The sequence below is a fragment of the Lasiosphaeria miniovina genome (assembly GCF_030549165.1).
Source record: "Lasiosphaeria miniovina strain SMH2392-1A chromosome Unknown B0T26scaffold_5, whole genome shotgun sequence".
NCBI lineage: Eukaryota > Fungi > Ascomycota > Sordariomycetes > Sordariales > Lasiosphaeriaceae > Lasiosphaeria > Lasiosphaeria miniovina.
In genome coordinates this window covers 5,838,867-5,851,288 of record NW_026848224.1, presented here as the reverse complement: position 1 = coordinate 5,851,288, position 12,422 = coordinate 5,838,867, and the positions used below count along the sequence as shown (strand labels likewise).

Here is a 12,422-nt window from a genome sequence, read left to right as displayed (position 1 = left end):
GTGAGAGGTTGGCCGCATCGCCATACAAGAAGCATCTCTCGGCTAGTCAACGACTACGGCTTCGCTGACAACGTTTCGCTGACAACGTTGGTTATTTTCAGTGTAACTACGTTGATTCGAACGACCGGGCAGTAAAATTTACCTTGGAGTCGTTAATTCCTGGCCTTGGCCGGTTTTCCCGGGATTCCTTAGCCATAAAGCGTCGTGTGCGTTGCTTCGGCCATATCCTCAACCTAGCAGCGCAGGCCTTCATTCTCGACAGGTAGACCGGCCTCGAAAGAACCTTTGACGATGATTTCATCGGCTAGTTACCGCCTGAGCAGAAAGAAGCGTTATTGAAGATGTGGCGAAAGAGAGGGCCGGTTGGAAAGCTTCACAATGTCGTCCACTTTATTCGGAGGCCACCACAACGCCGGGATTCCTTCCTACAGGTCGCGCGTAATCAGCCCGGCGGTGAAGATGCACAGGAATTCGGCACGGCTATATTTGATAAGTCAGTCGAAGGTTTACAGCTTTGTGGTGATAATTCCACGTGTTGGAATTCTGTTTTCTTCATGATCGAACGCGCGGTGCAATTACAGAGCCAAGTGGATTACTGGTGCCATAAAAATCAGAGCGAGAAGGACCCTCGGAAGCGTATGCCCGCCGCCGACCTGCTACAACCGAGTGACTGGCACCTACTTTCTCTTGTTTTGTCTATTCTTGAACCTTTCAAGAAGATCACGAAGTGGTTTGAAGGGCGCGCGGCTACCTTTCCTGAAGTTCTCGCTACGCAGGAGTGGCTAATCGATCTGCTTGAGGATCGCCTTCGAACCCTGCACCCGAACCTTGAAGCCGTCACCGATTTTACCGGCGGCCCGGTACACACCCACCCAGAGATCACGGTCGCAAGCCAACAGCCTCCATCATTCAGCATAGACAACGACGATGACAACGGCGTGTTGTTTACTAGGGAAGCATCACAACGGTCGCAGCGTAACCGTCGTCTTCCTGCCCGGTTCGACGACTCGGTCATCGAGCTACCCCGGCGCCTACCGACCGGCCAGATCAGGCCGCCCTCCCTCGACCTTGTTGCCGACCTCCAAAACAACCCTCCACCCTCCCCGCCGCCCTCAACACCTGATCTTGACGACGATCATCTATCCTTTCTTCGAACAAGCATTGGCCTGGCCATTCAGAAGCTCAGAGAATACGTTGGATTGATGGAGGAGAGCCCAGCATACTGGTCGGCTATGATACTACACCCAGGGCATAAGGAGAAGTGGGTAACCCAGTTCCTGGGCGGTGGGCGGGCTGAAGAAGCGATGAGGGCATTCCGGGATCTCTTCCAGGCCGAGTACGCCGTCATTCCTCTCCCGGTGCCGGTTCGTACGCCTCAGGAAGGTCGAGGGAGTCGTCTTATTACTCACGACTACCATAATGACCCTGATGACCCCAACCAGAAGGATGAACTAGCTGAATACCTTCACGAAAGCGTCAGGCGGGTGGATGATATACTGGCTTGGTGGAAGGAAAGAAGAGAGCGTTGGCCCCGGTTGTCAAAGATGGCTTTTGACTTGTTGTCAATACCGTTCATGACTTGTTGTCAATACCGTCCATGTCAACAGAGTGCGAGAGGGCATTCAGCCAGGGAAAACTGGTCCTTGGCACGCAGAGACATAGTATGGTCGACGAAACCCTGAATTACCTCATGTGCACGAAGAATTGGGCGATTAAATGAGGATCCTGAAGGTCAAGGGCTTTTTCCGGTCTCAGGGTGCCATTCGGGGCTCGATTTCCCTGATTTTTGGTGGAGCGGCAAATTCCGTCAATTAAGTCAAATAAAACCCACCCAATCAGAGAGAGCCTCTTACACAGATAAATACATGTCACGACAATAGGGATTAGTGAGCAAAAGAAAGCCTAGAAGAACTAGAAGCTGCCACTTGATTCTTCGCCACCAGATTTTGCCACTATTTCGAATGGGCCATATCAATAGGCCTACCCTCGTCAAACATGACCTTAGGCAAACATCTCGTACTTCAGGCATGACCGAACATCGGCATAACGGCCTATTCTACAGACCTCGCTATGGCTTCTTTGTTAGGCCACTTAACCCCATTCCAAGGCCGGATTCATAGCTATAAGTAGGACCAACAGGACCTTCATTTTTCGCCCTACTTCGGCAGACCTTTTCAGACAATTCAAGCCTTGCCTTCCTGCATCAAATGCCACATTTTCCACTACCCTATGAATGCGTGACAATACACCATTTAGGCCTTAAATACAGTCAAATGAGGCTTCATATTTAGCCTACTTGAATCGATGCCAGCGCTGTGGTGGTCTGGATTGCATTGCTGTTCTCGTCCATAATGAAATTGCCCTTGTCGTCGGTGTCTTCAACCTCGATTTGTTGCCTGTTCTTTTGCGGATGGGAGCCAGGATGTTGTCTGTGAGCCGGCCAAAGATGCCACCGAATCTCTTGTTATCTCCCATGCCAAAGGTGCCGGGTAGCAGCCTGCCGTTCTCCATGCCGCCCTGTACTTGAGAGCTTGGAGTTCGTCGGCTACTTTCTTCACGTCCATGCTGGGGATATCAGCGGTGCTCTTTGTCCCGATGCCGTTGTCTCTGAGAACAGAGGGCGTTGGGGGTTAAGAGCCTCATGATGAGGACGCCTAGAGCCCCAATCGAGGGAAAATCCATCCTGTGTCGGATCGAGCCCGGGGTCTTGAGACCTACAGCTCAGCTACGCCGGAGCACGAAACCCTTCGTGCGCTGCACGAGAAAGCCTTACTTGCCCATGTGGCCATGTTCAATATGTCTTTGCCATTAGAATTTTCCATCAGACTTTCGAGCCAGTTGCAGCCCTGGAGGGGTCGTTTTTGCGATGAAGCAAAGTCTCGGACCTCGAGTACGGTAACTACGACTTGCAAACTTGCGTGAGCGGAAGTGAGTGTTGGTGATGTTAGTTGGCTTCTTATGTTGGAGTTCAACCAGGTTTCAACCTGTACACATTTGACTTCAGATCTGGTGTATATACCCGCAGAGAGTAGCGGCATGATAGAGAAACATTCCGTTACAAACCCAGCAACGCTCTCTTGTACTTTCTGGGTCCGCAGTTATCCTTTGCCAACTTTGCAGACACACATCCCGAAGAGTACCGTTTAATGACTATATTTGGTATCCAATTGTCGTTCTAAGATGTCTATTAACCCGTTTGCAATGCCTCTTGTATGTGAACAACCGCCGGGGCCTAACCTCAATGCCAAGCGGCAAAGACCCTGAAACTCTGCCCAAATGCCGCAATCTCTTCTGATAAACCGTGCACGCGCGACTAAAAGTATAACCCAGTCTCCTAAACCTGGTCGCTCTCCTGGGCTACATTCTTGTATCCCGTGCCCTGCTCCTTTGCGAACCGCTTGGCCTCCTTCTTCTCCTGCTTCGCAGCCTTCTTCTCCTGCTTTGCAGCCTTCTTCTCCTGCTTTGCAGCATTCTTCTCCTTTCTCGACAGGCGGGGGAACTCGCTTTCCGGGCCGACGAGGTAGCGGCCCGGGTGGAACACGGCGAGGATGAGCAGCGCCACCATCATAGGAAAGCAGTCGAGCGCGTACGTGTACTCCTCGTGGAATGGTATCGGGTTCTCGGGCTTAAGGCCGCGGGCGAATTCGGCGATACGGAAGATAATACGGACCTGGATGTGGCGGACCAGTTAGCATTGCCCACCAGGCATTTGATGTGGGGGGGGTGTGGGAGGGGATCAACTCACTGTTATAGCAACCAGCACGCCGTAGAGTGCATACATCAGCGGGCGCCAGCTGGGCTTCTGGGTGCCGTCGGCGGAGAACTGCGCCATGACGGCCCTCCCGTCGATGCCCGCGGCGTTGCAGCGGCGGTGGAACATGACCATCAGGGCCACAAACACCAGGATGAAGAACTGCTGGATGCCCATGCCGACCATGTAGATGTCGATGCCCGTCTTGATGACGTCGGGGCTGGCGCTCGGGCTCGCCATGATGCCGCCCGTGGCCTGGATCAGGAAGCTGGCGACGTCGGCCAGCACGAACCACCGCGCAATCGTGTTGGCCCGCAGCCCCCCCACGCGCCCCCGGGGCAGCCAGAAGTGCACGACGCGCGCAAAAGTCATGTAGGCGAAGGCGTTGATCCACAGCGGCGCCAGCAGGAACAGGATGTTCCACGCCGTCGAGTAGCCGACCTGCTGCTGGTCCTTGGCCCCGAGCGTGTGGATGACGAAGGCCAGCGTCTCCCACAGGCTGCCCATGATCAGGACCCATGTGTATCGCTGCGGACAAGGAGTTAGCAAAAGTCGACCGAAGAGATTGCGTGTGTAGGAGAGAGCATGCAGGAGCATGCAGGAGAGAGCATGCAGGAGAGAGCATGCCTTCTTGAAGAAAAAGGCCTCGAAAAGATGGATGCCGGTGAAGATGGCAAATATGACGGCCGTGGCGACAGCCGGCGCAACTTGCGGATCGTAGTTGTAGTAGGAGTTGCAGGCGTCGACGGGCACATTGCCATTGTAGCCCGGTGTGGCCTTCACACAGTCGTCGCTCGAGTCGTCGTCGCCGTGGTCCCGGCCGAGGACTTGAACGGCCGCTGCCGCTATCAGCCTCGGGAGCAGCATGTTCGGGGGCTGCGGCGGTGATCAAGCAAGACGCAAAGGACCAGGCCTCAAGAAGCAGCCTAGAGAAGACGCTGGGGTTATTTGACTCCGGAGGTGCGGGTGGAGGGGAGGTCGAGCCGCCGTGGTGAGGTGTCGGCGACGAGGTGTGGGCGACGAGGTGTGGGCGACGAGGTGTGGGCGTGGGCGACGAGGTGTCGGCGACGAGGTGTCGGCGACGAGGTGTGGGCGACGAGGTGTGGGTGACGATGTGTCGGCGACGAGGTGTCGGCGACGAGGTGTGGGCGACATTGTGATTCATCGGGGAAGGACGGCGGGAATAAATAGGCCATCAGGTCGACGACGGGAGAGAAAATCGAGGTCATCTTGTCGAACGACAATGGCACTCTGTGTTGTTGGTTGCTTGGAGACGCGGGCCCACGGCTAGCCCATGCAGATCGCGCGGCGCAGGATCTCGGGATCTTAATTTGCGGAGTTGTTCGCCTTAAAACGTCCCAGCGGTTGTCAAATTTTGGCGAGCGGGCCAATGAGCGCTTGCGGTGAGTCCCAGTGGCGATGCGGCACGTTTCCAGGGGCTGATCTGTGTTACCGCAGTGCTGGGCGAAGGATCGCTCCGCCCCGCCAAACCCGGGATGATGAGAGATTGCACTGCGAACGGACGGCCCTGACACGCCGCGTCAGCACCCCATGCCCAAATTTACAGGGCCCATGTCCAAATTTACAGGGCTCAATGGCCGTTGTTGATTGGTGGGCTCGCCAATTCAATGCAAGGCTCTGAAGGGCCGTGTAACCAGCGGTTTGCTGGCTGTACTGACAGGGGCCAACTCTTCTTCGGTGACGTCTCACAAGGCTCCTTATTTGGGCATCGTTGTCGAAGCACCCAATCCAATCCAATGTCTTCTCAACCCTATTGTTGTCACGGCTGCCATAGGGCTCATGTGACAGGATTGGTTCTATTAGCTGCATTGTGTTTAGAGTGTGGCCTGTGCGCACTGAGCACCACAACCTATACGTATATTTCCCCGCGCCCTGCGCGGACACCGCGATAGATTCCTTTCTCTTCCTTAGCTTTAAATCCACATTCGTTACTGCCTTCAACCATTGACATCCCACTGCGTAAGGCGGGCCGTCACAATTGTTCTCTATTCACCCCTTGTGCCCCCTTGTGCTCGTGAGTTGAAAATTTCTATCAAAACAAGAGATCAAGGACTAAGGTATCTACGCAGACTAACCAACGTCCCCGACCCAAAGCGCGATACAGAGCGCTACTAATTCAGTCCAGCCAGCAAAGTCTCCCGAGCAGTGATGCCCGTGTATGAAATGCTGTCCCGCCAGAGCATTGCTTGTTTCGCCTGGTCCCTTGCCTCGGCGCTGGTTTCAAACTCCTTTCTCTGGTAGTGGTACTGGCCTCTGGGGTGCTCACCAATCGTCGCAACGTCAAACGCGGCCCACAGGACGTCGCGAGCCGACGTTGCAGTCGATCGAAACTCACTATTCGGTGACACCACGCTGTTGACGGCAGCCAAGAGCGGCAGGGCGATTTTTCCGATCACGACCGACATCATGAAGTTGCCGCGGCGGACGAGTCCGCTGGGCATGGCGCCGGGATCGACGCCGAGGACCGAGATGTTGGAGAGAGCAGGGTCGTTGTTGAGGCGACGCTGGAGTTCAGGGCTGTTTTGGGAGGTTAGACTACCTGACCAGATGGCCCGATGGACAAGACGGGAAGACGAGCGGGGTGCCCTCTAACTTACATCATCATGATCTGGCACAGCTTCGAAGCACCATACCGCCGCAAACCCGACAACTGGGACGGGTCTTCCTTGGCTGTGCTCCATGTGCCCCTGGCTATGGACTCGGTGTCGTGAATCATCGTCCTCCACTTATCGGCGGGATAAAAGTCCATCGTCTTCATCCTGGGATCATAGGGGCTGTCAAGAGTTCAAGTCAGCAGTCGTGTGTCCCGTGTGTCGTTAACTTCTGCCCATATAGACTCACTCGTGGGTGAAACTCCCAATAACCACAATCCTGCCGTGCTCCTTATCCATGCTCTGGAGAAGCAGCAGGACCAGCAGCCAGTGAGACAGATAGTTGCTCTCGAAGCTCACATCGAAGCCATCGTCGGTGAGAGTCTGTGTGGAATGTTCCTGGAAACCGGCATTCGGGATCAGGGCTCGGATGGGCGGCAACGATCCTTCGGCGACGCGCTTGTTGATTCCGGCGGCAAACTGTCGCACGTTTGCGAGCGAGGACAGGTCAAGAGCCAGGGTGTCGTGGCTATGGTCTAGCTTTGAGTGGGAGAGAGTCGAGCTGAGAGCCGTTGCAGTGTCTACTTTGCGGACCGTGTAGATGCCATGCAGCTTGGAGAGGTCTGGAGAGTTGATGATCTGTTTGACAATAGCACAGCCAAGGCCGCCATTGGCGCCGGTGATGAGGATCGATCCTGGACTCGAAGATCCTGGACTCGAGGATCCTGGACTCGAAGAGGTCAACATCGTAAAAGAAAAAGCTTGATGAGAGTTGTTGAGTGTTGTGACTGATTTACCGTCCCAAGTCAGTCTCTGGGTTTAATCAAGAACCAGGCAATCATTCCAGGAATGAGAACCCCCGAACTGACCTTTTATATATGAAATCCGCACGGCAGCCGAGCAGATTCGAACGGATTAGGAAGAATATTTGGGCAGGTGGCCCGAGTCACTCGGTATACGGCAACGATTGGACGTATTGGTTAATGTGGAGACAAAATGGGTCCCCCCAAAGATCAATCGGGTCCGCGGACCCGGGCTGAGAGTGCCCACTCGTGTCCGCGAGTCCGAGGCGGCCATCTGATTGGCGGATCAGACTTTGGGGGCCCACAACGACTCCAGCCAAGCAAGACCGACTGGCAAGAGGTCACGTCAGTCTAACGCCGGATCGCTCGTCCACCCACCTACGCATAGCGCTACCTGCAGACGCCATTGAGGCTCGAGTTTCAGCCCCATATTCTCGAGGATGGCAGACAACGGCGCTGGGCCGGCCGAAATGGAGGAAAGACGCGCTGTAATGTCACCCCAGCCCCTATCCAAACACTTCCAGATTCCACCCCTCCACCCCTTCCAGCCCTTCCACCCCTTCGGCACCAGGCTTCTCGGGTTTCCGTCCATCTCTCTCGCGAGCCTTGACCTTCAAAGAAAGCTAACCGGTCTTGCAGTGTGACGAATGCCGCGCAAGAAAGGTATTGCCCCCGAGCCATATTTCCCCAGATTTCACGATGCTCTCAACACGAGTCCGCCACGCCGTCCCCAGCCCTGCGCTAAATGCGGCGTGTTCGTTGCACCAAGATCCGGTGCGACAAAAAGGCCCCGTGTTCACCCTGTGTTCAAGCGCGTCGGTCATGCCTTGCCACGGGTCCCGGCAAAAGACTCTCAGGCGCCCGCCAGAGGGTGCTCATATCAACCCAGTAGTACGTCGTCCCCCAAACTGCCGGCCGCGGAAATCAACTGAGCCATTTGGCAACCACTTGCAGCGAACAAAAACTCGACTCTTTCGATGACCGCCTTCGCAGTATCGAGCACCACCTGGAGCAGTTCAATTCTTCCCTTAGCAAGCTAGCGATATCTCCCTCTGTCCAGTCCTCCCCACGTGGCCGCAGAGAACCCACCCCCGTCCACCACAATGAAGAACAGAGAGTCGTCTTTGAGGGAGACTCTTCACTAGCCGCCCACACCAATTTTGCTCACCAATTCATCGGCCAAGCGGTAGGCCAGATGATGGCGCCCCCAGAGAGCGACCTCGGCATGCAGTCAGCCCTATCCGTGCTTCGTCAGATCATCCAGCGGCAGAACAAAAGATCAACTAGCAATGACTTGTGTTACCCAGGCCAAAAGCGGCTTCCGCCCGGAGGGTTCAGAGAGTTACCGATGCCCCCAGCGAGCTTTGTTTTGGAGTGTCTCCGAGAAATGAAAGGTTCGTGACAGGAGCCGCTTCTCCGCGTCTGCCAACTGCCAAGAACCCCTTCGCGTCTGCCAACTGCTAAGACCACCTAAATGCAGATACACCATCGGTGGCGTTCAGCATGTGGTGCCCCTATTTGACTTTGGATATCTTCACCGACTACTGCCGCCAGATTTACTTCTCCACCGAAGAGTACACTGCCGGCATATTCGCCGTCGTCAACGCCGGACTGTGCTACCTTTTGTGGGAGAGGTCGCTCCAGGAGACGAGTGGAGATGTCACCACGTACCGGGCTATGTGTGGGGATAACCTAACTGCCGTCATGGGAGACATCAACCCGTTCCTGCAAGCGACGCGGGAAAACATGGAGGCTCTAGTTCTTGCGGTAAATTGCAAACCCTGGACGAAAAACCTTTAAGAAGCAATCTCAGCTGACAAGGCCTCTAGGCGTGCTACGCTCTCGATGCATCGAGGCCCTTTCTTGCCTGGCAAATGATCTGCCTGTCCGCGCAAGCTTGCCAGACCCTTGGCTATCACCGGCTCCAGTCACACCATGACACGCCAGGCATCGGCGAGACTGCCTTCGATTCGCGGAAAGAGCTCTTCAACATGGCCTACACCATCGACAAAGCGCTGGCTCTTCGGCTTGGCAGGGCGTCGGCATTCCAAGACTACGACGTTATCATGCCCACCTACACCGAGAGCATAGGCAAGGACCCGCTGCAGAGGCTCTCCGTCTTGTGGTTCCTCCATTCGCGGCTTCAGGGCAAGATATATGAACAGCTGTTTAGCTCTCAGGCGCTCGCCACGCCCACCGGCCAGAGGGTACAATCTGCGATGGCTCTCGCCGAAGAGGCCAAGGCGATTCTCCTAGAGACTGAGAGGATGGGCCAAGTATACGGACACTACAGCAATGGCGGGCCTTCCGAGGCCGGGGTTCTCTCGGAACTGGACATTGTCTTCAAGTCGGACATGGTATCGCACTACGCCACGCTCGCCCTCATTTACCGCGCCATTTCACCCGTGCCGGGCCCATCGTCCGCGTTCCTCCCCGAGTGCGTCGAGGCTGCGCGGTCCGCCTTTGTGTGCCACTTGCGCTGCATGCCTATTTACAAGCCGTCTCTGGGGGCGCAGCTGAGCTATTTCCACTGGTAAGAGAAGGACAACCAGCTGGGCGGCTATGTTGCACCGTCTGTCTGAATTCCGCAGAAGAGCTGACGCAATGCCCTAGGATCGTGCTCTTCGCCCCGTTCGCGCCCCTGGTTGTCCTCTTCTGCCACGTCGTTCAGGCTCCGAATTCGGACTCCTCTGGCTCCGACCTCGAGCTGCTGGCCGAGTTCGTGACGTCGCTCGAGCCCACCTGCGCCGTGTCGGAGGCCGTCCAGCACCTGCACCGTCTCGCGCAGACACTGCACAAGATCGCATCTCTCTACGTGACGAGCAACAAACCCGCTGTGCCCCCAGATGCCGGCACCATCACAAGCGTAGGCTATGACCCTGCCATCTTCAACAACTTGGTCCACCCGGTGCAGATGCCGCCGGATACGCAGCAGGACGGGTATGTGGAGGGGATGACGCCGCTGGCCGAACCGATGCTGGACATTCAGTTTGGGGACTGGTTTGTCGGGAACATGGACATGGTGGGCCTCTTGGAGGAAGACTTGGCTAGATTCTGCCCTTAGGCTCGCAGCCCCGCGGGCAAGGGTTTTTCAATGAGGCCGACACCGACTCCGCGTTTCTGTCAGACCTTTGAAACCAGTGGCGTTCTCTGTTCACGTTTCGGGCGCCACGGGTCCGGAAATAGAGTTCTCATATCAGTGAGCGGAGCTGAACACCGATCAGCAACCATACTAATCAATATTCCAGATAGTAATCGCACCAGGCCATGTTTTATCATCTGACAGCCCCCACCATGAAACAAGCGTCGAACCGTTCATCTTTGTCCGGACGCTTGGCCTCTTGCCACAGGGGTGAGCAACAAGCTGGCCAAAGTCGTTGATATAACGTGCTGAAGCCCACTTACCATCGCCACAAGACATGATAATCAGAACACGTGCAGTGTCCCCCGTCTCTAGTCAGCCGCCAGACAACCAAACCACTCAAACCCAATTTCTTTCCTGGCCCTCCTTCTCAGGTTTTTGGGCCGGTTCTGTGCACCATTATCAGGGGGTTGCTTTGTTTCGAATAGATTGAATCTATATATATTTGTTTCAAGCCTGGGCCAACTAACTAAATCCTTTATTCTCCGGAGCCAGGGACGAGCTGTCACGAAGGAGAGGATTCGACTGGCATAACACGCAGTATAACCGTAACCTGTATTGTGGAATCTAAAGCTAAGGAAGGAAAAGGAAGGTGTTGCGGGGAGCGGGCAAGGCGCGGGGTTCTAGGTATGGTGCGGACCACGTGATAGGTACGCACAGACCACACACCAGCACTACGTCATTGACACCACGACGACCTCATCGCCGTGACACGAGCTGCCTTGTCTACTGTAGCGTGTGGGCGTTGCTATCCATATCTATAGGGCTGGTCGCCTTGTTAATCTCCACATCCCGACGGCGTCTAGGCGCTATTGCGACTGGCCCCCTATGATCGTGGGACTTCGAGAATAATCTCATGAGGGTGTGAATTAAAGAGACGATATCTACGTCCTTTAGATGAGTACTTGCGTCCATACTAGCCGTCATATAGACCAATAAATGAAGGCGCTGACTGCTGAAGCCCGAGCTATGCCGTGTGACGTTCACCGAGCCTGCAGTTCTCAAAATATTCCCCTTTGTTCTGTAGTGGATGCGTCGGCCCCTCTTTTTTCCTTGTTTTTTCTTAGGACAACAAGATCAATCAGGTTCGAAAGGGGGCAATCGGCCAGCGGCATCGGGGTTTGTTTCCAGATAGAAAATAGCGCGCGCTAATAGGCGCTTGCCGAAGGGAGTCAAGTTCTATACAGAACACACGAAGTACAACGACGACCGATACGCGTAGCTATACGAGGAGCATACCTACCCTCGTGTATGAAAAGGAGGTTGAATAATGACCGGAGAGGCTTTTCAATAGACCTAGAAGAATGGACGTAGGCAAAACAGGGTGACATAATACCTCATAATCTTCGACTAGTCACTGCAAGCTAGGCTCTTTCGAAGGCCAAGGTACTTGTGATTACTCCACAGGTCACCGCACTTCTGGCTAGTCAGGTCGAACAACATTTTCTCGGAGATTTATCTCGTGAAAGAGGGATGGACATGGAATGAAGGCCTCAAACCGTCAGTTCCTGCAAATGGCTCCCATTTTCCGGTACCAGTTAGTTCGCAGAGAGGACTACAAAGTCATTGAGGTAGATATTTGAGCCTCGAGGTAGTAGAAACAAGGGCCATTTTGTTGGGAGCAAGGGGGTGGTGTTCACTGGGTCCCCGCTGTGCTTGAACTTATCCCCTAGTCTTTCCCTTTCTTTCCATTCTCTTCTTTAGCTCTCCTTTTCCTTGTATCCTAAGGGAGTTTCATCCACTTCATTATTATGTTCTGAGTTGGATTAACACTCATTCGCCCCCCCTCTCCCAATTGCGGAAACATACTTAACACGATAGCTAGAACATCCCATTGGGTCACGGGTTCAAATGCATTTCCACTTCCAATTCAGATTTGACACTGAAATAAACTGAAGGGGAGGTGACGACTAGAGACTGCAACAAGTGAAACACACACGTCTTGAAAATTATCATCAAATATGTGGAGAAAAAGTCCTTCAAAGGTCCACTTGGGTGCAAATCAGTGGCAGTGAATGACGTTAAGTAGACATCCTCTCAGCAGGCCGTCCTACGGGAATGGAGGAAGTTCAAGTCGGACCACTCCTAACCCAGATACTAACTCGGATTGCATG

At 54.5% G+C, this 12,422-nt stretch overlaps 3 protein-coding genes across 3 annotated transcripts; 1 reads left to right on the top strand and 2 right to left on the bottom strand.

The window, feature by feature from the left end:
- Nucleotides 1-3,172: 3,172 nt before the first annotated feature.
- Nucleotides 3,173-4,823, bottom strand: B0T26DRAFT_804750 (RTA1 like protein-domain-containing protein). Its single transcript, XM_060447137.1, has 3 exons — nucleotides 4,379-4,823; nucleotides 3,746-4,279; nucleotides 3,173-3,670 (listed from the first exon to the last, which is right to left on the bottom strand). The coding sequence occupies exons 1-3, from the start codon at nucleotides 4,616-4,618 to the stop codon at nucleotides 3,335-3,337; spliced, it is 1,110 nt and encodes a 369-aa protein (XP_060295499.1). The 5' UTR covers nucleotides 4,619-4,823; the 3' UTR covers nucleotides 3,173-3,334.
- A 1,060-nt stretch (nucleotides 4,824-5,883) lies between these two features.
- On the bottom strand, nucleotides 5,884-7,573 carry B0T26DRAFT_742547 (putative short-chain dehydrogenase; the record flags this gene model as incomplete). The annotated part of the gene is made up of 4 exons (XM_060444134.1): nucleotides 5,884-6,289; nucleotides 6,370-6,546; nucleotides 6,614-7,058; nucleotides 7,561-7,573. The coding sequence occupies 4 exons, from the start codon at nucleotides 7,571-7,573 to the stop codon at nucleotides 5,884-5,886; spliced, it is 1,041 nt and encodes a 346-aa protein (XP_060295498.1).
- A 232-nt stretch (nucleotides 7,574-7,805) lies between these two features.
- On the top strand, nucleotides 7,806-10,230 carry B0T26DRAFT_650469 (uncharacterized protein; the record flags this gene model as incomplete). Its single annotated transcript, XM_060438183.1, has 6 exons — nucleotides 7,806-7,829; nucleotides 7,936-8,057; nucleotides 8,121-8,560; nucleotides 8,632-8,933; nucleotides 8,996-9,699; nucleotides 9,780-10,230. Coding segments are annotated over 6 exons (2,043 nt in total), but the record flags the coding sequence as incomplete, so codon positions are not given.
- Nucleotides 10,231-12,422: the final 2,192 nt, after the last annotated feature.

What these genes read in the sequence shown, in the direction of transcription:
- B0T26DRAFT_804750 (XM_060447137.1), bottom strand. Translation starts at nt 4,618, where the DNA reads ATGCTGCTCCCGAGGCTGATAGCGGCAGCGGCCGTTCAAGTCCTCGGC. An exon ending in AGGCCTTTTTCTTCAAGAAG is followed by an intron (nt 4,280 to 4,378) that starts GCATGCTCTCTC and finishes CCTTGTCCGCAG; the next exon opens with CGATACACATGGGTCCTGAT. An exon ending in GCGTGCTGGTTGCTATAACA is followed by an intron (nt 3,671 to 3,745) that starts GTGAGTTGATCC and finishes CGCCACATCCAG; the next exon opens with GTCCGTATTATCTTCCGTAT.